Source organism: Jatropha curcas, chromosome 5, assembly GCF_041381405.1.
Source record: "Jatropha curcas cultivar XTBG-Jc1 chromosome 5, XTBG_Jcur_1.0, whole genome shotgun sequence".
Classification (NCBI taxonomy): Eukaryota; Viridiplantae; Streptophyta; class Magnoliopsida; order Malpighiales; family Euphorbiaceae; genus Jatropha; species Jatropha curcas.
Window position 1 is genome coordinate 2,796,388 of NC_143155.1, and position 24,951 is coordinate 2,821,338.

The following is a 24,951-nucleotide window of genomic DNA, read 5'->3' on the forward strand; positions in this document are numbered from 1 at the left end:
CAGACTGCTGAAAATCCTACTGATATGTTGACGAAAGTGGTGACTGCTGTCAAGTTCAAATACTGTTTGGACTTGATCAATATTGTTAAAAATTGAAGCTTGGCACTGCCAAGCACATTTGAAGACATTGCAATTTTGTGAGAGAGACAGCAGAAATTTGCATTGGTGGGATTTTTGCCAAGGTGGAGATTATTGGTTATGTGGCAAAAATCCCACATCGGGAAACTAGGATTAGAATAGGGAGTTGTTTGGCTATAAAAGGAGCCTAGCTCCTTAAGTTTTATTCATTCCAAAACTTGTCTTACAATACTTAGTGGGTTAGATAAGTTTCTTTCCTCTCTCAATTTGTATATTTCTTTAGTGAAATATAAATTTGGTAGTGTCCGAGGACGTAGGTAAAATTGGCCGAACCTCGTTAAATTTTGGTGTTCTCTCTTATTTATTGCTTTTGTCTTTATTTATTTAATAGCTATTGTTGGGCAAACTATTTTTGCTGGTTATTGTCTAATTAATTACTTCTAGGTAAATTCTGTCTAGGCAAGTGGATTTTAAGTGAGACCATTTGTGACTCCTCCACTTATCTGGGAATTTACTTAGTGTAGTTACTCAGTACATTAATTCACAAATTGTTTTTGATAGAAAAAACCCAATTTCCACAACAATTTCTTTCTTTTTCTATACCTATCATTGCATCAGAAGGCAATGAAATACTAGAAATCATGTCTTGTTCTGACCACAAACCTAGAATACCAGAATAAAAAGTGTTGATGTCTCTATCATCTTGCTTATGTTTTGCATTTTCACGCTCTAATTCATAAACTCGAGCGTAGTTGGATTGAGTACATACCTTACGAAGGTGTTTTCATATTGCAGAAGCTGTTTGAAAGGAGCACAAACCTAAGGCTATTTCTTTGTTGACTGAGTTTAAAAGCCAAGATATAATTCTAGCGTTATCAGTTATCCATTTTGGCTTTTCTTGTCATCTGTTGGTTCCTTTTTTGTGCCATCAAGAATATCCAAGAGCTCTTTTCCAGTTACATACATTCTAAACTGAAACTCCCACAGAGAATAATTTTTGCCATCAAATTTCATGGAGAAGAGATCACGATATTCAGTGGCCATGGTGAAATTTTCAGAATGTTTGAATAAAGAAAACCCGAATTTTGTTCGCTGAATCGCAGGTATGGTTTTAATTCAAAGGAAAAGAAAAAAAAATTATGGCTCTGATACCATGATAATCAAAGAAACTGAAAAGGAAAATAATATGAATTGAAGAATTGTATCTTTGTTAATATTCTTGCAGCTACAATGAAGGGATGTATATACTGTACAAATACAGGTGTAAAAGGAGGATTTGTCCTAGCTCTACAAGCATTATTACTGCATTATAATCAGCATAAAATCATGATAAGTCAATAATGTGAATGCGCTAATCTGCTGCCATATCTTCGTGAATAATATCCTGTTAACACAGCCTTGTGTGTTCGTTTCAAGAGTGAGGTTGTGGCTTGTGGGGTTGTATAGAATCCACCATGGTGGAAGGCATTTGATGTAGATAAATCTGGGATCGATGAAGTTTGTAGAATTCTAGCTCAGCTTTACAGCCTTCCTGAGGCAAAGTACATATCAGTCTGCAAGGATGGAGATTTTTCTTTTTCTAGCAAATCTTTAGATTCTCAATTGCAGCTAGGTCCAAAGGTGATTTTATGATGCTTTTTGTACTTAAAATCTCTTTATTTCTGGCTTTACCTTGTAAATCTCTGTGTCTTTTAGTTTTGTTATCCTATCATAAAAGATTGCTTGTAACAAGAAACTTCCTGACCATGCTAAACCTTCTTTTCAAGTTGCCATTCATTGTTGTTTCAATGATATATATGTTCCAATTTTCAATTGGGTTTGATACGTAATTACTTGCACGACCCGTATACTTGCAGAATCGCTACCAATGTTCTCTTCAAACACATACTTCTTTAAAGTTTTATGGTATCAGAGCCTCCAAGCCAAATGACAATGTCGAACTATTCTACTCTTGTGAAAATCACTACTGGTTCAATCACTTCTTCAAACTCGCTTCCAAATATCTCTCAGTATTTACCAATTAAGCTAAACTCCTCCAATTTTCTCCTTTGGAAACAATTATTACCCATTCTGAATGGCCGCAATTTAGCCAATCATATCTCTTCTTCTGGCTCGCTTCCTGCACAATTTTTCCCCAATGGACAACCTAATCCTGAATATGCCTTAGTTCAATCACGATCAGTTGGTAGTGAGTTGGTTGTTTTGTTTGATCTCAGAGTCACTGCTACCCCAAATCATTAGACTATCTACTGGTCAAGCAATCTGGCGCAAGCTTGAATATATTTTCTCTCAAGGGACGCATACTCAGATCATGCTATGTCGCAGACAACTGAAGCATTTGAAACAAGGATCAGAGTCTATTGATGGCTATCTAAAGCATGCCAAATCCCTTTATGATACTATGGTCGCCCCTTCAACATCCTATATCTGATGAGTCCTTCATTAGGGACATTTTAGAAGGTTTGAATTCCTCATTTCGTCCTTTTATTAGAGCCATTGAGACTTGGAATTTTGCTATTACATATGATGAACTATATGCCCTTTTTTTGAGTGAGGAAGCACAATTGAAAATGGCATCCTTAACCGTGGACTCCTCTATTTCTCCCGCGGTTCATTATGCCTAAAATCAGTCCAGCAGGTCTGGTCGGAATCACCATGGTCGAGGATGTAGTAGTTCTTCTTTTGGTTATTTTCATCATCTCGACCTCAATAGTTCAATTCAAGTCCTCGTGCTCCACAGTCGAGTTCTTCTTTGGTCTGTTTTAATTGTCGTGGTGTTGGCATACTAGCAAAATGTCATTCACCTCATCAATCTCGACAACAATTGCCAGTTTCTAATATGGCTACAAAAGGTGATACAAATAACTGTCAAGAGTGGGCATTGGATTTTGGAGCAAACTTTCATTCAACTCCGGACAATGGAAATATCGACCAGAGCAAATCATATGCTGATACTGATGCTATCACAATTGCAATGGTAAAACAATCCCTATCTCCTCCATTGATTCGTCTGTTTTTCGTACTCATTCACATTCATTTCAGTTTCATGATATTTTATATTCTCCTCGTATCTCATGAAATCTGGCTTTTGTTTCAGCTGTTTCACGTCACAATAATATTTCTATTGAGTTTTTTCCCTACTTTTTAGTTTTGAAGGATATTCGCACGAGGAATATTATCAACAAAGGCCCGAGTAAAGATGGATTATATTCTCTTCCGTTACGTTTGTTTCGTCCACAGCTAATGCTGCTACTTTTGCAGATTGGCATGCCAAACTTGGTCATGCTAATTCTGGTCTGGTTCATAATGTCATTCGTTCTAATAAATTAGCTTGTAATAAAAAGACATCTCCTTTTGCACCTTGTGATGCGTGTTTTTCCAGCAGAACGCATAACCTTCCATTTCCTGATTCAATGTTTCAGACGACACAACCACTTCAATAATTTGTTCTGGGAACCCTCACCAGTCGCATCAGTTGATGGCTATCGATATTATTTTTATTTTGTGGTCACTATAGCTATAGCAAATATTCATGGGTCTACCACTTCAATTAATTTGTTTTAGGGACCCGCATCAGTCGCATCAATTGATGGCTATCGATGTCATGTTTTGTTTTATGGTCACTATTGCAAATATTCATGGGTCTATTTCTTAAAACAAAAATCTGATGTTTTACTTTTACCAACCTTCATTCAAATTCCCCAACTTGTGAAAAATTATTTTAATATATCAATTCAAATGTTACAGGCTGATTAGGGTGGTGAGTTTCAGGCATTATCGGGTTATTTATGTGCAAGTGTTATTACCCAACATGTGTGGTGTGAACAAAACGGTTGTGCTACATCTCTCAAATACATGAAGTTAAACGTACTTACTATTATAATTAATCATTAACTACTTAATCATTTTCTTGTAATCATATTATTGTCTCTTCCATTGATAAGCTAGCTCTTTAACCATAGTTGCATTTCAATTGAAGTTCTTAGCGAGTTAGTTTATAGATTGAAAGACAACCAACTAATTTTAGGTCCAAAGGTCAATTTACCATAATTTTAGATCTTTTTTATAATTTATTTTTGTAATATTCTTTTTATTTATTAAAGGTCAAATAAGCCAAAATGTTATGAAATTGACAATATAGTAAGATTTACTTAAACTTCGGCTAAATGTATAAATTTACTTATGTATTTAACGAAAAAATTCTTATGGTTCTCAACTCTTGAATACTTCAATTTGAAAAATTTTTTTATTAAACACTCTAAATTTCAACTTGCAAAATTTTTTCCTTTTCAAATGAAGGAAAATAAATTTATTTTCTTTCCTTTGTTTATCCAAACATAAAGATAGAAAATAATAGTGAAAATAAAGTTGACAATTCTTGATTATTTTTCTGGATTATTTTCCTTTCTCCAATATTGCCTTTTTCTCTTCTTTCCAAACAAAGGGTAAATGAATTAAGGTCATGATTGTTTAAAAAGAATAATTGAGAGTATCCATTCAAAAAAAAAAAAATTACAAAAATATTCAAAATTTAAACTTTTTATTAATGTTTTATAGTTTAGTTAATGATTTTCCGAGGTTATTATTTTATTTTTAATTTATTATTTGTTTAAAAATCAATTTGAACATGTACTCATTCCATGCCCAGTTATAAATATACAAATTTATATGATTATATCAAATAGGATGGAATTAGTTATCCAAAAATACTCTATTTATTTATCTCCCTAATTAAATTTCTCTTTGGAAGAACAAACTATACAAATCTTATATATTTCTAAATCATTGTTAATAGAAAATAGTTGGTGGGTTTGGTATTGTTTTTCTTGTTTAAATTTTGAGGAATAAAAACCGAACTTTAATGTGTATTCTTACCCGGTCAAAAGATTAATCCACCTATCCTGAGCCAAGGCATTCTATATATATATATAGTTATATACACAATGGTTATACTTCCTCTTCTTCTAGTATATGCACTTCAAAATAGAAACATAGCTACCAATAATGGCTTCTCTTCCTCAGCATGTGTGGTTAGCTCTTATTCTTCTTCTTTTCCCCTTACTTTTTCTTCTGAAGAAGAAACTAACTAGCAATAACTTCCCACCAGGTCCTCCTGGACTTCCAATAATAGGCAATTTACACCAACTTGGGGCCTTACCTCATTACTCTTTATGGCAACTATCCAAGAAATATGGTCCCGTCATGCTTCTCCAATATGGGCGAGTTCCTACAGTTATTATCTCCTCTGCAGAAGCTGCAAAAGAGCTTTTCAGAATAAATGACCTCAATAGTTGCAGTAGACCTCGCATGGCTGGTACTGGAAGACTATCTTACAACTATCTTGATATAGCTTTTACACCTTATGGAGATTACTGGAGAGAAATAAAAAAGATTTGTGTTCTTGAACTTTTTAGTGCTAAAAGAGTTCAATCGTTTCAATCCGTTAGAGAAGAAGAAGTGGGTCTTTTCATAGATTCGATTTTAAAAGCTTCTTCTTCTTCTTCCCCTGTGGATCTTACTGAAAAGACTATATCTCTTACTGCAAATGTTACTTGTAGAGTGGCTTTTGGGAATAGTTTTGAAGCAAGCGGATTTACCCAGAAAGTGATTCATGAAGCTCTTGCCAAGTTAGAGTGTTTTTCTGCATCTGACTTTTTTCCTTATGTGGGTTGGATTGTTGATAGGGTTACAGGTCTCCATGCAGAACTGGAAAGAAACTTTCAAAAACTTGATGAATTCTACCAGAAGATTATTGATGATCATATCCAAAGGGAAAAGAGAAGCATGGACATCAAGATATTGTCGATGTTTTGCTGGATTTGGAGAGATATCAACCTGAACCTGGAGGAATTCAATTCACTAAAAATCACATCAAAGCAATTATCATGGTAATATTCTTATTGATTCTTAAAAACTTTGTCTAGTTAGCGAATTAAATTAAAAAGAAATAGAATAGCTAGTCGGTAGAGGAAAATTTATTCTTCACTTTTTAAAAACTTTGTTATTTAGCTATGGTCTATGGCTCAGCAACCCAGGCAGGACATATGAGAAAAGCTCCTCCTAAACGCATCTACGTGAAGAAGCCAAGAGCCATAATTATTTTGATTAAGCCCTGAGTTAGATTAGGCGGTTCCTGATAATAGAGTCCGGATGTATATAAAAAAAATTTATTTTTTATAAAATTTGAAAATATCTATTACATATAATAAATTATTTTATGATTAAAATTCAACTAAAATTTAACATTATAAATTTGCAATTGCTTAAAATAGTTATTTCAAATTTAAATTTGAATCAAAATGATGAATAGCTATTCTGTGTGGTAACAATTATGCTCTCTCCAAATTCCAAATTATATTGTGGTTCAAACAAGACCTTAATCTCAATTCTTTAATTCCTTTTTCTTCTTTTGTTTGCTAGTTTTGAAATAATGGGATTGACTTGTCTAGACCAGGTCCATGAGACTATTCATTGACCAAATCAATGAAAAATAAGTTCCAAATTAAAAAAAAAACTATTTTCCTTTCTTGAATCATAATATTTGTAGTCTAAACAATGCATTTTACAATTAACTTTGCACTGATAATTTCTGATAAAAAAAATTTTAGAATTCAATTGAGCAATTCTTAGTTGACTTGAGCATTTGACACGGTTAGAATATTTCAATTTAATATGTATGCATGTATATCAGAATATATTCCTGGGTGGATTGGACACTGGAGCAATAGTCTTAGTCTGGGCTGTGGCAGAACTTGTTAGAAACCCTCAAGTTATGAGAAAAGCACAAGAAGAAATCAGAAGATTAATTGGAAACAAAACAAAAGTATCTGAAAGTGATATTCACAAGCTTGAATACCTAAAGATGGTGGTGAAGGAAACACTGAGATTGCACCCACCAGGAACACTATTAATACCAAGAGAAAACATGTCACAATTCAGCATCAATGGCTATGAAATTCATCCCAAAACTCGAGTCGAGGTCAATGTGTGGGCAATTGGAAGAGATCCTAAAGCATGGAAAAATCCTGAAGAATTTTTTCCAGAGAGATTTATTGATAAATCCATTGATTTTATAGGGCAAAATTATGAATTTTTACCATTTGGCAGTGGTAGGAGAAGCTGTCCTTGTATGACTATGGCATTGTCTTTGGTGGAGATTGCGCTTGCAAACCTTTTGTTTTGCTTTGATTGGAAGTTACCTGGCAATATGAAGGAGGCCGACATTAATATGGAAGAGGCATCTGGTTCCGGTCTTACTACTCATAAGAAAGAAGCTTTATTGCTTGTACCAATTAAATATGAACTTGCATAAAAAAAAAAAAAAAAAAGAATAAATGTCTCAAATAGCTTGCTATGTTTAATATAATGTTGGCATCCTATATATTATAATGTCTTAAATATATTATAATGTTTAATATAATGTCTTAGTAGTCCCCCTGCTGGTTTAGTTTACTGGTTAAATCATGATATAAACAGAGTATCCTATCCCAAACTCAGTTTTTAGTTTCTTCGAGCTTCTGCTCTCCTCTTATGTGAAAAAGTAAAATAAAATAAAATTTTAGGAATCTTACTAATACATAATTTGTTTGATTTGTGAATTTAACGGTAGGACATTTTTATATTTGGAATATTGTATATTTACTAAAAATAATTTTAATTGAAAATTGAATAGTAACTGCTGAAGGCAAATTTCCCAATGTAATCTTATTGCCTCACTGTTTTCTCATTCTTGCGTGCAATAGTGTTGCTGGAATAAAATAAAGAAAAATACACGAAGTTGAATCTCAGTTGTGGGTACCGCCCGAACATGGAACCTTAAAAATCCAATGTTGATGGATCCTCAAGAGGCAAGTCAGAAGACATAGGTATTGGTGGTGTGCTTAGAAATGCTTCAGATAATGTCTTGTGTTTGTTTTTTAAATTTATGGAGGCTATGTACTCAAAAAGAGACTGAATTCTTAGCCATTTTAAATGCAATAGAATTATTCTATGAATCGCAATATAATAGTTGCCCTTTGATTATTGAGTCTCATTCAAGGATGCTATCACTTGGGAAAAATAAAAAACCGATGGAATGACGGGAAAAAATTAATAGATCTTGATGCCTTCTATAATGTTTTATCTCAAGTTCAATTCTGTCATATAAAGATAGGAAGAAACTTATTTGCAGATTCCTTGTTAAAGAAAAGGGTAAAAGCTACAATTCCTTTTTTTGACATGGTTATAAATTGATATATGATATACTTGTGTATTTTTTGTTTGTCAATAGTTGCTTTTCTCCTCTCATGAAAATGGACTGTTGCTATTTGCTCTTATATTTTGGGTTATCTATTTGATGTGGATTCAGGTATCTATTGGGTTATCTACTTCATTGGCAAGTGGGCCTACTTTTTGCTAATTGGGTTTGATGAGTAATTTACGAAATTTTTCTTTGTATTTTAATTAATTTTTTTCCCAATCATTCTATTTCAGATGTTTGTTAAGTTTTTTCCTGGTAATTTTCATTCTTAAAATTATAAATTTTGCCGATAAAAAATAATCTATTGCAGAATTTTGTAACAAAAACTTGATTTTTGAATTGTGGTAGTCGATTTGACTGAATTTACAGTGTATTCTGTGATTTTTGTTAGTGCAATGCAATTTTTAATTAGTGAATTAACTAATTATTAGCACAATCCAATGAATACAATATATATATATATATATATATATATATATATATATATATCACTTTGTTGTTTTTATATCTATTTATCTATATCTAAATTTTTCAATTTTTTTGTTATTTATAAAGACAACACTTTAATTTTTTTTTTTTTCCTTTTCCATAAATATTGGTTGTTATTATATCATATTCAATTCTTAGATGATTTTTCTATAAGCAGAAGAGTTGCACATACTATAAGATTCTAAGGTATCTATATATTTATGTATCTCAACGTGTGATCAAAGCAAAATGTGGAAATAAAAGGATTTTCCGGGAGAAATAATAAGATTTTCTAAAATATTTTAATAATTTACGACATTTTTTGAAATATCTTATTGCCAATCAAAAAATTTTAGTTTATTATATATATATATATATATATTTGAATAATTAATATATAAATAGATAATTATAACTTTCAATTTTTTGAATTTTAGAGATTTTTTCCTTAGTTTTTAAAATTTTATATTTTAAATTTTTATATGCTACATACACATAATATTTGAGTAATTTATAAACAAATACATAATTATGACTTTCAAATTTTTGAATTTCAAAGATCTTTTCGCTAGTTTTTTTTTAAAATTCTATACTTTAAAATTTTTTGAATAGTGCACGCACGAGCATAAGAAATTTTAATATTTTTTTATTTCATCTAATAAATATTTAAAATTTTATCTAATCAATTGTAACAAATATTTGTCAGTTCATTTAATCTATTCCATTTAATGTATTTATTTGAAATTATCCAAAAAATTTTTATTTAATTTATTTATACTATATATAAATGTGAAAATAGAGAAAATAATGGGAGTTTGGATAGTGTTTTTAGTAAATTTAAAATATTATGAAATACTGTGATAGCCAATTAAAAAAAAGATATTATCTTAAAAATATTTATAATATCTGATGTAATTTTAAATATTTTGACTAGGAGAGAGATAAGGATAAGGAAAAATCTTTAAAAATATCTAATATTTGATTGTAATTTAAAATATTTTTATTAGGATTGATTTTTGAATTTTTTTTTTTTACAATTTGTATTGATTTTTTTATACATTTAATTTGTAAATATACATCTACACATAATTAAGCCTATGAAAATTTTTAATTTATTTTTAAAACTATTTATTCCTAAAATTCTATATTTTTTATTTTTTAATAATTTGATTTTATATAAATTAATATTTTAAATTTTTTTTAATTTGATTGGATATATTGTATTAAAACTAATTTTTTAAATAAATACACGTAGATAATTAAGCTTTTCAAAATTCGTAAGTTTTAAATTTTTCAAATTTATTTTATTTACATAAATTATATGATTATAAGGCATTTTAAAATTTTAAAATTTTTTACTTTTCAAAGTTATTTTTTAAATATTTGATTTTATTATTTGATTATGATTCAAAAGATTTTATTTTGGGAGAGGGATAAAAAATTAAAAAAATATTTTTTATTTTAATATTATTTTTCTTTATATTTGTATAATTTGATTGGATATCTTTTTTTACTTGACTTTAGTCTTTTTTTTTTCATCAACCTCAAATTTCATTAAATCATGGCCATTCCAATTGAAGAAGGGCTGATTTTTAATATTCAAATTGGAGTAGTTTGTTTTCTTTAGAAAGAGATTTGTATCTTCTCTGCAATAAAAAGATGGTCTCTTGATGATTAAACATTTTTAATTTCTTGATATTTTTTCTCTTATATCCTAAATTTGTTTAACTCAAAGGAAAATAGTATTTGAAAAACTGAAAAAAAAAATTAGAACTATATATTTCTATTTTTGATTACTTTTGGGGATTTCAAGGATCTGTGCATATGAATATGTTCATTTTTCTAATGCATTAAGGATATAATACTGTCATTGTAGCCAAAGTCATTGTTACTGTTATTCTTGCTCATGTTATTTTTAAACAATTCAAAACAGTTTTTCAAGAAATTTTTTTTATTTTTTTTACTTTTCCATTATAAATATATATAGTTATTGATTTAGAGTTGGGAACAGAAAGATTGAAGATTGAGTGATGGCTTGATTTACTTTTTGGATGGTTTCAAAAATCTGTATAAATTAGAAGTTGAAATTAGCTTTAGGGGTTGGATTAAACTTTACTTTGAGACTATTTCATTATATAAAATAGAAGTACATAGAAACAAGATTACAAGTAGTTTTTAAGGCAAAATGTAATGTAAATAAACATTTTATTTATTTTAATCTAAATAAAAAATGTATATTTTAATATTACGTAAACAAAAAAATTAAATGAGTACAAATAATAAATATAATAAACATATAATGTACGTCATAAAAAAGACTAGTTGAATTAAATATCTGAATAGCTTAAATTTAATTTTTGTTTATAAATGTTACTACATAAATTTATGAACCGGACCTATACTAGGATTTGGGCTGGCTGAACGCCACCCAAATCGGCAACAAGCCTAAAGAGTTGATGTTTAGATAAATTAAGTCTCAAGCTCATCATGCCATAACTTTTACATGCATTTACTCAAATATATCATGGGATTGTGGTCCTCAACTTAACTTTAAAATAAATCCATAACTAATACATCTTGAGTATATAATGTTAATGAAATCGATTATACATCTCACACTTATATAATTACCGAACTCTACATAAGATTTATGCATCTGCATATTAGGAAAGAAAATACATTAATCTAAAACATATATCCTTCACTTTGAAGACCGATTGGGACAAGGGTGAGCATTTCAATTTAGTGAATAGAGCTAGATAACATCTCATTCAAGAAAGAAAAAAGAAGACGTCTCTCCTCTTTCTTTCTAATTGTGCAAAAGAAAGAATAGAGCTAGTTCATTTTTAGTTTGTTCTTAAAGCAAATTAATTATTGAGCAATTGCCAAGTAGAGTTCAAATTGAACTACTTGCATTTTTTAGAATATATAAAGGTTAAATCCACCATGTGGATCATTAAGATGTTTTATGGATGCATTCAAAGGATAGTTACATCATATTATTAACTTGTAACCTGAAGTTTGCAAAGATTATTGTTAACTTGCAACCTGAGTTTGTAAGATTAATTTGTGCAATAATTTGATTAAAAATACAATTTCCAGATTATGCTAGTAAGCTAATTTATCTTGAGAATGATGATGAATTTACACATCAGACCTTTAATGATTAACATGTGTTAATTTAAATAATTTAGGGTAACCCGCTGTTGCTTTTATTTATGTTCAAAATGATTTAATATAATCATTTATTAACTGATTGCAATTAATTGCAAAGCCATTATTATAATAACAAAGCTCCCTATTTTTGTAGATGGACATGCTATTACATGTAGTAGTATTTACTCGCATCAGACCAATAAATTATCATATGTTCTCCCTTTTATAATTAATTTTGGATCAAGAACTAAATATTACCCATCAAGGAATTTTTAAATGTGCGCTATATTTTCTAATAACTCCACCACTACGCACTAAGTTAGATCCTCAAAAGAGGTTGAGAATATATGTCGGATATGATCTATTATTAAATATTTAGAACTTTCAAATAAGAAAGTTATAGATGCCAAATTTGCTAATTGTTATTGATCCCGACATTGGAGAGAGAAAATAAGTTGGTAGAAAAATAATTGATTGGAAAAGAATTATCGTTATTATATATTGATTCTCATACGAGGCAATATGAATTTAAAAGTTTAAAAGATAATTCATTTTGAAAAATATTACAAATTAATTGTCAGATATATTTCTTGATCCAAAAGAAAAATAAATCTTACATACTAGCTGCAAATGCTCCTATTAGAATTGATGTCCTCGAAGGAAAAACTACCTATGCTAATGAATTTGCGACATGCTTGAAACATGGTAGATTTGGTTCCAAAGATAAAAGAAAAAAAATGAAAGAAAATGAGCAAATATTTAAGATTGTCAAGTTCTAGAAAGTAAATTCTAAAAGAAATAGTGTCACTCTAGTCAAAATGATTATCATTATTAATTCAGTTTGAGATCATTTCATTATATAAAAGTAGAATTAAGTACATAAAAAGTAACATTACAAATAGCTTGTGCGGCAAAATGAAATACAAATTAATCACTTGTATTTATTTTAATTTAAATAAAAACTTATGATTTAATATTATATAGATAAAAAAATTAAAAGAGTACAAAAAATGAGTATATAACGAGCATAGTCAACACGCAACGCATGTCATATAAAACACTAATGTGTAACGCATGTCATATCAAAGACTAGTTATATCCAAAAGAACAAATTAAAACAAACTCAAAATTTGTGATGTTATTCCTTTTCTTATTGTTAAATACGTATTAATCCTTATATATAAATTATATTACGAAAAAAACTTTTGAAGCTAGGACGGTTACAAAAAAAAAAAAAAAAAAAAAAAATCCTAGCCCATCTCTTCTCTCCTCTTCATTAAAATTTTTTAACTATTTCTCCATCAAAAATACCAGATATGATAACGCCTCCATCTTATTTCTCTCTTTTTTTTTTTTTTTTTTGCAAATATTTATGTATTTTGTCAAATAAATTATAGATTTATGTTTGTTTGATATGGATCTATATAAATTATATTTCCTTTAATTTTTTTAATTTATCTCCATCTTGATTTAGAGAGTTTGTCTAGTCAATCATTTTAAAATTCTATCAATTTTTCAAGTTCACCTTCCAATAATTTTCATTAGGATTTCATAGATCATTGAATGATAACTATTTTAATTATAATAGTTTTGTTTTATATCCGGTTTCAGGAGAGAGCTTTTGTTCTCTTTGTATTAATTTGAATTGTTATTAATGAAATTTTAATAATATTATATTCGAACAAAATTATAATTTACGGATTGTGACTCGGTTGGCAATGCAAGCTAAGTATGTTGGAAGAACTCTCGAGTTCAATTCCCACTAAACACTTAACTGTGACTAAGCCCGCGCTGGTTTGGGCGGTCCTCAGTAATAATATTTGGATATATATACTAGGAGTGCAAATCAACTGCTTGATATTCAGGTCCACGAAGACCTCATTTGAAATCTTTAATAATATTGATCTTCATCTATTAAATTATGAAGCTAGTTTATTAAATCTATTAACGAGTTTTTAAATCTATTTTTTAAGTTAATCGTACTTAGTTTAATAAAGCTTTTCCTCATTTAACCTGTTTAGAAAAAGAATAAAAAATAGTATTGGGTTTGGTGTGATAGTTTTTTTTCCTATATATAGTAGTCTCCTCTGCTTCGAATATAAGCTCTTCCAACACAGACGAAAAATGGCTTCTTTTCATCTACATATGTGGTTATCTCTTCTTCTTCTTCTTCTCTTACCCTTCATTTTTCTTTTGAAAAAGAAACTAAATAGCAAGCACCTTCCACCAGGTCCTCCTAGACTTCCTATAATAGGAAATTTACACCAACTTGGGACCTTACCTCATTACTCTTTATGGCAACTGTCCAAGAAATATGGTCCTGTCATGCTTCTCCAGTTTGGTCAAGTTCCTACACTTATTATCTCCTCTGCAGAAGCAGCAAAAGAGCTTATCAAAATAAATGACCTCAATAGTTGTAGTAGACCTCGCTTGGCTGGTACTGGAAGATTATCTTACAACTATCTTGATATAGCTTTTACACCTTATGGAGATTACTGGAGAGAAATAAAAAAGATTTGTGTTCTTGAACTTTTTAGTGCTAAAAGAGCTCAATCGTTTCAATCCGTTAGAGAAGAAGAAGTGGGTCTTTTCATAGATTCGATTTTAAAATCTTCTTCTTCTTCTTCTCCTGTGGATCTTAGTGAAAAAATTATGTCTCTTACTGCAAATGTTACTTGTAGAGTAGCTTTTGGGAATAGTTTTGCAACAAGAGGATTTACCCAGGAAAGGTTTCAAGAAGTGATTCATGAAGCTTTAGCCAAGTTAGGGGGTTTTTCTGCATCTGACTTTTTTCCTTATGTGGGTTGGATTGTTGATAGGGTTACAGGTCTCCATTCAAAACTGGAAAGAAGCTTTCAAGAACTTGATGAATTCCACCAGAAGATTATTGAGGATCATATCCAAAACGGAAAAGAGAAGCATGGACATCAAGATATTGTCGATGTTTTGTTGGATTTGGAGAGATATCAAACTGAATCTGAAGGAATTCAATTCTCTAAAAGTCACATCAAAGCAATTATCATGGTAATATTCCTATTGATTCTTAAAAACTTTGTTTTGTTAGTGAATTAAATTAAAAAGAAATAGAATAGCTAGTCAATATTGTTTTTTCATCAAATATTGTTTTTTATAAATTTGAAAAATATCTATTACATATAATGAATTATTTTATGATTAAACATTCAACTAAAATTTAACATTATAAATTTGCTATTGGTTAAAATAGTTATTTCAAGTTTAAATTTGAATCAAAATGATGAATAGCTATTCTATGCGATAACAATTATGCTCTCTTCAAATTCAACAATATTGTATGGTTCAAACAAGACGTTAATCTCTTCGTTCTTTAATTCCTTTTCCTTCTTTTGTTTGCTAGTTATGAATTAATTGAATTGATTAGTTTAGACCAAGTTCATGGGTTTACTCATAGCCCAAACCAATGAAAAAAAGAGTAAAACTATATTTCATTGTTGAATCAAAGCATTTGCAATCTAACAAATCAATTAATTTACAATTACTTCTGACTGATAATTTCTGATAAAAAAAATTTTAGAATTCATGAGCAATCCTTAGTTCTGACTTGAATTTTTGACACTGTTAAAATATTTCAATGTAATATGTACACATGTACATCAGAATATATTCCTAGGTGGAGTGGACACTGGAGCAATAGTATTAGTCTGGGCTATGGCAGAACTTGTCAGAAATCCTCGAGTTATGAGAAAAGCACATGAAGAAATTAGACGATTAATTGGAGACAAAACAAAAGTATCTGAAAGAGATATTAACAAGCTTGAATACCTAAAGATGGTGGTGAAGGAAACACTGAGATTGCACCCACCAGGACCACTACTAATTACAAGAGAAACCATGTCACAATTTAGCATCAATGGCTATGAAATTTATCCCAAAACTCGAGTCCATGTCAATGCATGGGCAATTGGAAGAGATCCAAAAACTTGGAAAAATCCTGAAGAATTCTTTCCAGAGAGATTTATTGATAACTCCATTGATTTTAGAGGGCAAAATTATGAATTTTTACCATTTGGTGGCGGCAGGAGAGTCTGTCCTGGTATGACTATGGCATTGTCTTTGCTGGAGATTGCGCTTGCAAACCTTTTGTTTTGCTTTGATTGGAAGTTACCTGGCAATATGAAGGAGGCAGATATTAATATGGAAGAGGCATCTGGTTCTGGTCTTGCTACTCATAAGAAAGAAGCTTTATTGCTTGTACCAGTTAAATATGAACTTGCATAAAAAAGAATAAATGTCTCAAATAGCCTGCTATGTTTAATATAATGTTAGTACGCATGTGCTTAGTAGTCTTCTTGTTGGTTTATTTCACTGTTTAAATCATGACGTAAGGGAGTATCCTATCCTAAACTTAGCTTTTAATTTCTTAGAGCTTGGCTCTCCTCTTGTATAATAAAATAAATTTTAGGGATGAAATTAATAAATAATTTGTTTGATTTGTGAATTTAATGGTAGAATATTTTTATATTCAAAATAGTGTACGAAAAATTTTACCTAAACCCGGTCTATAGCCTCATTCATGGACTAAACCAATAGAATAAGATTTCTCGTTGAAACAATGATATTTTTGACTATACATTTGGAAAAAAAAAAAAAAAGGTTGGAATACTTTTTAAAAAATTCTTACTATTATTGGTTTGATCCGTAAGCGTGGCTATAGACTCCGTTTAGGCAAATAATTTTCTATTTATTAAACATAAATTTAATTGAAAGTTGAATAGTATGTTTATTAGGATAAATAAATCTAGTTAAAGGGATCAGTAATAGATTTTTTTTTCAGGTAAAGAACTATGAAAGTTTGTTATTTTAATGTTTATTAGGATTGAACCGATGGTCCCGATGTCCAGCAGGCTGATCCGCACATGCCTGATTGGCCAGGACCATTTTTTTTATATATTATTAATTATTTTTATTATATTGTAATTATTTTAAATTATAATTATTTAATTGTTATATATTATTAATATTTTTATGACTCACTGATTAAACCATGACCTACCTCTTAAACCAATGATCCCTTCGTATTTTGCATCCATACTTCAGAAAAATCATACGCAAGGATCAAGTAAGGAGCCTCATTTCTGCAGGTGTGGACGGCAAAGTTGGATTCACAATTCATGGATGGATAGTAATATAGGTAGGAGATTTGGTACTTGTGAGAACTAGGGATGGAGAGAAGGGGACATGGCCTTCCGGCTTCAGAATTTTTTTTAATTACTTTATAAGTGTTAATTTAACTATAATTTAGAAATCTCGACGTTTGTTAAACATAAAGTGTAATTATAATTGATTATTTCAATTATAAAGTGTAAAATAGCAAACAAAAGCTTATATTCTGGCCTAGTTTCGTCCACAAGCTAATGCTGCTACTTTTGCAGATTGGCATGCCAAACTTGGTCATGCTAATTCTGGTCTGGTTCATAATGTTATTCGTTCTAATAAATTAGCTTGTAATAAAAAGACATCTCCTTTTGTACCTTGTGATGCGTGTTTTTCCAGCAGAACGCATAACCTTCCATTTCCTGATTCAATTTTTCAGACGACACGACCACTTCAATAATTTGTTCTGGGGACCCTCACCAGTCGCATCAGTTGATGGCTATCAATATTATTTTTATTTTATGGTCACTATAGCTATAGCAAATATTCATGGGTCTGCCACTTCAATTAATTTGTTTTAGGGACCCGCATCAGTCGCATCAATTGATGGCTATCGATGTTATGTTTTGTTTTATGGTCACTATTGCAAATATTCATGGGTCTATTTCTTAAAACAAAAATCTGATGTTTTACTTTTACCAACCTTCATTCAAATTCCCCAACTTGTGAAAAATTATTTTAATATATCAATTCAAATGTTACAGGCTGATTAGGGACGTGAGTTTCAGGCATTATCTGGTTATTTATGTGCAAATGCTATTACCCAACATGTGTGGTGTGAACAAAACGGTTGTGCTACATCTCTCAAATACATGAAGTTAAACGTACTTACTAATATTATTAATCATTAACTACTTAATCATTTTCTTGTAATCATATTATTGTCTCTTCCATTGATAAGCTAGCTCTTTAACCATAGTTGCACTTCAATTGAAGTTCTTAGCGAGTTAGTTTATAGATTGAAAGACAACCAACTAATTTTAGATCCAAAGGTCAATTTACCATAATTTTAGACCTTTTTTTATAATTTATTTTTGCAATATTCTTTTTATTTATTAAAGGTCAAATAGGCCAAAATGTTATGAACTATATAATATAATAAGATTGCTTAAATTTCGGCCAAATGTATAAATTCACTCATGTATTTAACAAAAAAAATCTTATGGTCCTCAACTCTTGAATACTTCAATTTGAAAAATTTTTTAATTAAACACTCCAACTTTCAACTTGCAAAATTTTGTCCTTTTCAAATAAAGGAAAATAAATTTATTTTCTTTCCTTCATTATATCCAAACACAAGGATGAAAAATAACAGTGAAAATAAAAGTGACAATTCTTGATTATTATTTTCCTTTTTCCAATATTGTTTTTATCTCTCCTTTCCAAACAAAGGGTAAATGAATTAAGGTCATCATTGTTTAAAAAAGAATAACTGAGAGTATCCATCCAAAAAAAAAAGTAATCAATAATTACAAAAATATTCAAAATTTAAACTTTTTATTAATGTTTTATAGTTTAGTTAATGATTTTCCGAGGTTATTATTTTTTTTAATTTATTATTTGTTTAAAAATAAATTTGAACGTGTACTCATTCCATGCCCAGTTATAAATATACAAATTTATATGATTAGATCAAATAGGATGGAATTAGTTATCCAAAAATACTCTATTTATTTATCTCCCTAATTAAATTTCTCTTTGGAAGAACAAACTATACAAATCTTATATTATCACGACCCGATTCCATGGGCCGGACCCGCACTAGGGTCTAGGTAAGCTTAATGCCCCTGAGGTCCGTAGTCAGCCTGAAACACTAGAATCTATTATCTCGGTATAAATTTCAACATTCAGCCCATATGATTATGAAAAATAAACCTCAATATTTTATTATTTCTCGGCCCAAGTTTATCTCCTACAGCATTCCGTAGTTCGGGCTCAATTTACAATACATCACATTCTAATATGGGCTTACAGGATTAATTTGTCTATGTTAATACACGACTAAATATATGTAAATCTTACAACTGCAGAGTCACTAACTGTTTGGTATACATGGCTTTTTATACACATAATTACATAGTAAAATAATTATGGAACTAGGAAAATTTCTCTATTGCCCTGCGCCGAAGAAACATAGCCTAAATCGAATTAAAGAAAAACTTACTTCCTGAAAAATCAAACAAGACATGTGAATTTTCTAAGGAGTAATAATTATTGCACAACACACGCAGTCACACAAATATGTAAACATTTCAATCTAGTCATCCGACTAGTTATATGCTCACGCAGCCAGTCACACAAATGGCACATACCAGCACTCACACGTAATGTCACCTTCAAGTAATCAAGCAAGTGGTAATTAGTCAGTGGCACCACCTGAAACCCCAACGAGCCGTCCTCACACATGGCTCGCCCTCTCGTACATGTGCACCAGGGAGCCGATCCCCCATACGCCCAACTGGTCTAATCCTCACTGACCAGTTCTCTCATTGTTTTTCCACTCTCTCGTTTCTTTTCCATATCAATAGGAGACAACCCGGTAGTCTCCATCCAATCTAGATCATCAAGTGCTCACAACAGGAGGCCACCCTGCTGGCTACAATCAAATCTAGATTATCAGGTGCGCAACAACAAGAAGTCATCCTGTAAAACCCCATATAATCTATATCATCAGGTGCACAAGGGGGCGCCGATCTCCCATTTTTCCGGCCGACAGTCAAGTATCATATCGTATTCAGGATCCATATCACAGACCGTCCTCACAAACCCATGGTGGTCCACTTCATCCCAATTCCACACAAACAAAGCATAGCATTTTCACAACACAATTAATCAAACATTGCAATCAAATGCAGACATATTGATCAGTTGAACATCGTAATGCAATGCACAATTAGACATCCATTCTCAAATGCAATTAAATAATTAAATAAATACCAGTAACAATAAACAACAACAATAAAATAAGTGATAACAATAAACAATAACAATGAAAATAATTAAATACTTAAATAATTAAATGAATAATAAAGATAATAAATAAATAATTAGAGCACCCTATTTATTATGCATTAGGTTATAGAATTAATCTAAGTAAACTTTTTAGTTATGTTATTAATTAAAACTAGTTTAAGTTCTAACAAAATTTCGGCAGCACCTCTCCTATAATTTAGACTATCCACCTGTTTAGATAACACAATATTATTATATATTTATCAATCAATACACACAACCCATCCGTCGGGCAATCAAACAAATTTATTTCCCTTCCTCCATCCAAAGCAATCACATTAATATTTAATCGTCAATGCCAAACTTTAACTTACTATATAATGTTAAGAAAATAAATAAAAAAAGCAAATTAGTGAAAATAGCTATTTGCTTAACATCAATTCTACTAGTTAAAACTATCCAACTGTATACTGTTAACAATCATATACACCTATAACTTATATATTCCTTGTCATAATTAACTGGGGTCTCATGATTCAGTTTATTGACCTGTAAATTATTATCCTCATCAAACAAAACCATATGTACTAACTCATTTAACCGTGTATCAATTATAATTAAAAATTTTACACATCAAAATAGTAAGAAAATCTTAAAAGTACACTCGTTATATATATTTGTCCTTCTGAAACAACACAAGATCTCAAGGTAGTTGCTGCCGATATACAAAAATTCAGAGTTCTCCTATGCTGAAATCATAGATTACCCACCAATTAACCAATCCTTTGCAAAAAATTAAACTTACAACCCCATATGTACTATATCCAGCAATACTTTATAGGAATAATTAAAAATAGTTGCTACCATTTCAAGAAAATTCTCATTTTTATTCTATCTCGATCATTAAACCTTTACATTAACAACAAGTTATGAAAGACATAGTTCTACCACCAAATATGGACTTAACTCAACAAAAACTATAATCTTCTTTAGCTAGAGGCTGCCACTTTAAATTCAATACTCAATTCTAATCTAAAGCTACATGACTCACTTCAAAACACGCACTAGAATGTGTTTTAATTCTAGTTAGTAAATAAAATCAACCTTTTCCTAAAATTTGCATAAATAGAATATATAGGGATTTAATCCTTACTCTAGCTTGGCTAATACATGAAATTCCATATCCTAGCACAAAGAATTCACAAATGATGCAAAAAGGAAGTTAGAGAATGAACTTACCTAGCTGTAAAACGAGCTGAAAATTGGAATTTTTCGGTTAAAATGACCGAAATTTGCTCTACTACCCAAGATCTGATTCTGCTGGCATTAGCTTGGCTGGAGCTGAAGAGGATCGTGGTCGGTGAGGTCGCTAGAGGGAATGGAAGAGCTCAACCGGCCGATCCTTGGCTGGTTTCGCTGGAGGAGCAGAGAAACGATGAGTCGACTGTCCCAAACGCAGCAAATCGCGATCTGATAGTGTTGATTTTTATAGTATGTTTATTATAATTTTTATTGGAATTTCTATTACTTTTAATTTATTTAAATTAGTTTTTTATGTAATATTGATATGTTTTTATTCAAAAGCTTCCTTTAATCACAACTCACTTGATTGGAAAGAAAATTGTAGGATTTTGCAAAGAAAAGAACAAAAATAAAGCAAGGTACAAATGGCACGCCCCGGCCCGTGTCGAGAAGCACGGCCGTGTCTGGCACAAGGCGAGACAAACCAAGAGACAGAGAGATGCACGCCCTAAGCCGTGCCGAGGAACACGCCCGTGCGCGCTAGCCTGCCTAGGCCGTGCTGCGGAACACGCCCGTGCCTCATGTGCCTCTGACTCCCAGAGAGATGCACGCCCCAGCCCGTGCTACCCCACACGGCCGTGCGCGCTATCACCCAGACTTCCAGGAGAGTGCACGCCCCAGACCGTGCCAGGCAGCACGCCCGTGCCAATCAAGAAAACTGAAATTCAGTCAAAAGTTGCAACCTACTTCTACCAAATTATGAAGCATATTTTGGACAACTCTCCTCACATGCAAACCAAGATCAACTCTATGCACATGGGTGAATCATGATTAAAGAAAATATACACCTAAAAGAGAGATTTACAACCTAACAAAAGAAGACTTTGACCATTAAACCTTATGGAATCATATACCAAAGAAGTCTATATAAAGAAGAGGATAGTTCATCTCAGGATCCAATCCCCATCACACACATTACATTCATCTCTACTTCTCTTCTCCCTCTCATAGCCTGTATATAGTCTTTTTTAGAAGTTAGGCATTGAAGAGTTGTCAAGTGTTTCAAGGAAGCCATCCAAGCAACCTATCACTAGTTCTTAATTCTAAACTCTTACTCTTGTTATTTCTTTCATCATCTTTATTGATTATGGAATATTTATCAAGTATTGTTGAGTTTTATTTAAGTACTATGTGTAACTAATTTCTTATACTAGGGGTTTGATGTAGCTTAATCTCTTTTCCAATTTATGCAATTAGATTTATTTTTCCTTATTCAAGTTATGATTTGTTAATGATCTTAATGCTTCTAGGCAAAATTGTCCCCTAGATTGATTTATTTCAATTATCACTATCGGAAGAAGGATTTTTGATAAGAAAAAGTTTAATAAATCACATGAGAATAACAACTTGATGCGGAAGCTATATGGTTTGACTCATGGGGGGTTTTCATGAATTAACAACCTTAGTTTATGGATTCATAAACAAACTACAAAACCTAATGATTTAATTTATATTTGATTGCGCTATTGGAAGATAGGTAATTAAATGGAATTAAAATAACTAACAATACATCGGAAGAGCTTGTTAGTGAATTCAGAGTTGTTTCCTCTACTTGAATAATTAAATTGATTAATGAATTAATGAAATAAATTGGATAGAGTTAAGTGAAATCAAAACCCCTAGTAGTTTTACTTCCTTGATTTCTTTAATCAATAATTGCTCGCTTAACTTCTTATTCTTACTTGTTAAATTTAATTTCTATAAACAATTTCCTCGTTTATCGTTTAAATAATAACAAGATAACATAATTTTGGTACTTGGATTACAATCCTCGTGGGAACGATATCTCACTCATCATATATTACTTGTAGCGATTCGTACACTTGCGAAACAAGCTGTCAAGTTTTTGGCGCTGTTGCCGGGGATTGGCAAAGCCAATATCAATACGAATCATCCTGTTATTAATTTAGACATTTATTTATTTGTTTTTAGTCATTTAATTTCTCTGTAGACTATCTCAGGTTTTATGCAAAGAAGATCTAGAAGGACAGAACCTCTGATCTTTGATCCAGAAATTGAGAAAACCTGCAGAAGGAACAACGCAGCAAGGAGAGCACAAGAAAACAGAACCGAACAACAATCAAACATGAACGAAAATAATCCTCCACCTCCAGAAATGCCTCTTGCTGCAAATCCTCAGAATGGACAAAATGTCCGCACCTTGCGGGATTACACCACACCTTCTCTTAACGGAGCTACCTCCAGCATCACTAGACCAAGAGTGGAAGCAAATAATTTTGAAATTAAACCAGCAATAATACAAATGCTTTCCACTTCTATTCAATATGGAGGACTCCCTAGTGAAGATCCTAATGCTCACATCACCAATTTCCTGGAAATTTGTGATACTTTTAAACAAAATGGTGTTTCTGACGATGCCATTAGATTAAGACTCTTTCCTTTCACTCTAAGGGACAAAGCACGATCATGGTTACAATCTTGTCCTGCTGGGAGTTTTACAACTTGGGAAGAGTTAGCCCAGAAATTTTTGGCTAAATTCTTTCCATCTTCTAAAACCACCAAATTAAGAAATGAGATCATGACTTTTGCTCATCATGATCAAGAAAGCTTGTATGAGGCTTGGGAAAGATTTAAAGATTTGTTGAGAAAATGTCCTCACCATAGTTTGCCCAAATGGTTACAAGTCCAAACTTTCTATAATTCATTGTCACCTAACATTAAAATCACTTTGGATGCAGCTGCAGGAGGATCCTTTGAAAGAAAAGAGATCGATGAGGCATATGATTTAATAGAAGAAATGGCAAGCAATAGCCATTATCAAAGCAGTTCTGAAAGAAGAAAAACTGCTGGAATCTATGAAATAGATGCCATCACTGCACGCAATGCCAAAGTTGATAACATGGTAAGAAAGCTCGATTTGCTAACCACTAAATCTATGAACTCTATCATGCAAACTTGTGACAGATGCAATGAACCGCATGGAGTTGGAGAATGCATGATAGATTCTGCAAATCCACAAACTTTGGAGCAAGTGAACTATGTGATGAATCAACAAAGGAGGAACTACCCATATTCGAATCCCTACGATAACAGGTTGAGGAATCATCCAAACCTTTCTTATGGTAATTCTAACAACACTTTAAATGCACCACCAGGTTTCTTGCATCCGGAGAAAAAGTCTCATGATGATCTCCTCACTGCCCTTTCAAAATCGCACATGGATTTCATGAACGAAACAAGAGAACACAACAAAATCCAACAAGCTGCGATAAGAAATCTGGAGATCCAAATGGGACAGTTTGCTAACATGATGGCAGCTAGACCTCAAGGTACGTTACCTAGTAACACTGAGAAAAATCCTAAAGAACAGGTACAAGCCATAACCTTGAGGAGTGGTAAAGAATTGGAAGACAAGCCCAGAAAGGAGAAAGAGAAAGAGGAAGAGAGGAAAGCGCCTATCATTGATCTGGTGGAGAAGGAAGAAGTGAAACCGTACGTTCCACCCGTTCCATTTCCACAAAGGTTGAAAAAGACACAGGATGACCAAAGCTTCATGAAATTTCTAGACGTCTTCAAAAAGCTTCAAATAAACATTCCTTTTG

At 31.4% G+C, this 24,951-nt stretch overlaps 1 protein-coding gene, 1 long non-coding RNA gene, 1 other non-coding gene and 1 pseudogene across 4 annotated transcripts; 3 read left to right on the forward strand and 1 right to left on the reverse strand.

Moving 5' to 3' along the window:
• The first annotated feature begins 744 nt into the window (after positions 1–744).
• Positions 745–3,741, forward strand: LOC149496048 (uncharacterized). Its single transcript, XR_016320837.1, has 4 exons — positions 745–1,181; positions 1,304–1,698; positions 1,935–3,055; positions 3,227–3,741. It is a non-coding gene; the product is annotated as an uncharacterized LOC149496048 (long non-coding RNA).
• A 1,169-nt stretch (positions 3,742–4,910) lies between these two features.
• LOC149496049 (cytochrome P450 71B37-like) lies at positions 4,911–7,498 on the forward strand (annotated as a pseudogene). The gene is made up of 2 exons (XR_016320838.1): positions 4,911–5,966; positions 6,770–7,498. The product of XR_016320838.1 is annotated as a cytochrome P450 71B37-like (transcript).
• A 6,521-nt stretch (positions 7,499–14,019) lies between these two features.
• Positions 14,020–16,418, forward strand: LOC149496050 (cytochrome P450 71B34-like). The gene is made up of 2 exons (XM_089721147.1): positions 14,020–14,965; positions 15,578–16,418. Exons 1-2 carry the CDS (start codon positions 14,066–14,068, stop codon positions 16,196–16,198), a joined length of 1,521 nt encoding a protein of 506 aa, XP_089577273.1. The 5' UTR covers positions 14,020–14,065; the 3' UTR covers positions 16,199–16,418.
• A 7,491-nt stretch (positions 16,419–23,909) lies between these two features.
• LOC119370763 (small nucleolar RNA R71) lies at positions 23,910–24,016 on the reverse strand. The gene has a single exon (XR_005178316.2). It is a non-coding gene; the product is annotated as a small nucleolar RNA R71 (small nucleolar RNA).
• Between the last annotated feature and the right edge of the window lie 935 nt (positions 24,017–24,951).

Excerpts from the sequence above, each read along its gene's own strand:
- LOC149496050 (XM_089721147.1), top strand. The coding sequence starts at position 14,066 with ATGGCTTCTTTTCATCTACATATGTGGTTATCTCTTCTTCTTCTTCTT. Across the intron at positions 14,966-15,577 it reads ACATCAAAGCAATTATCATG|AATATATTCCTAGGTGGAGT; the intron begins GTAATATTCCTA and ends CATGTACATCAG.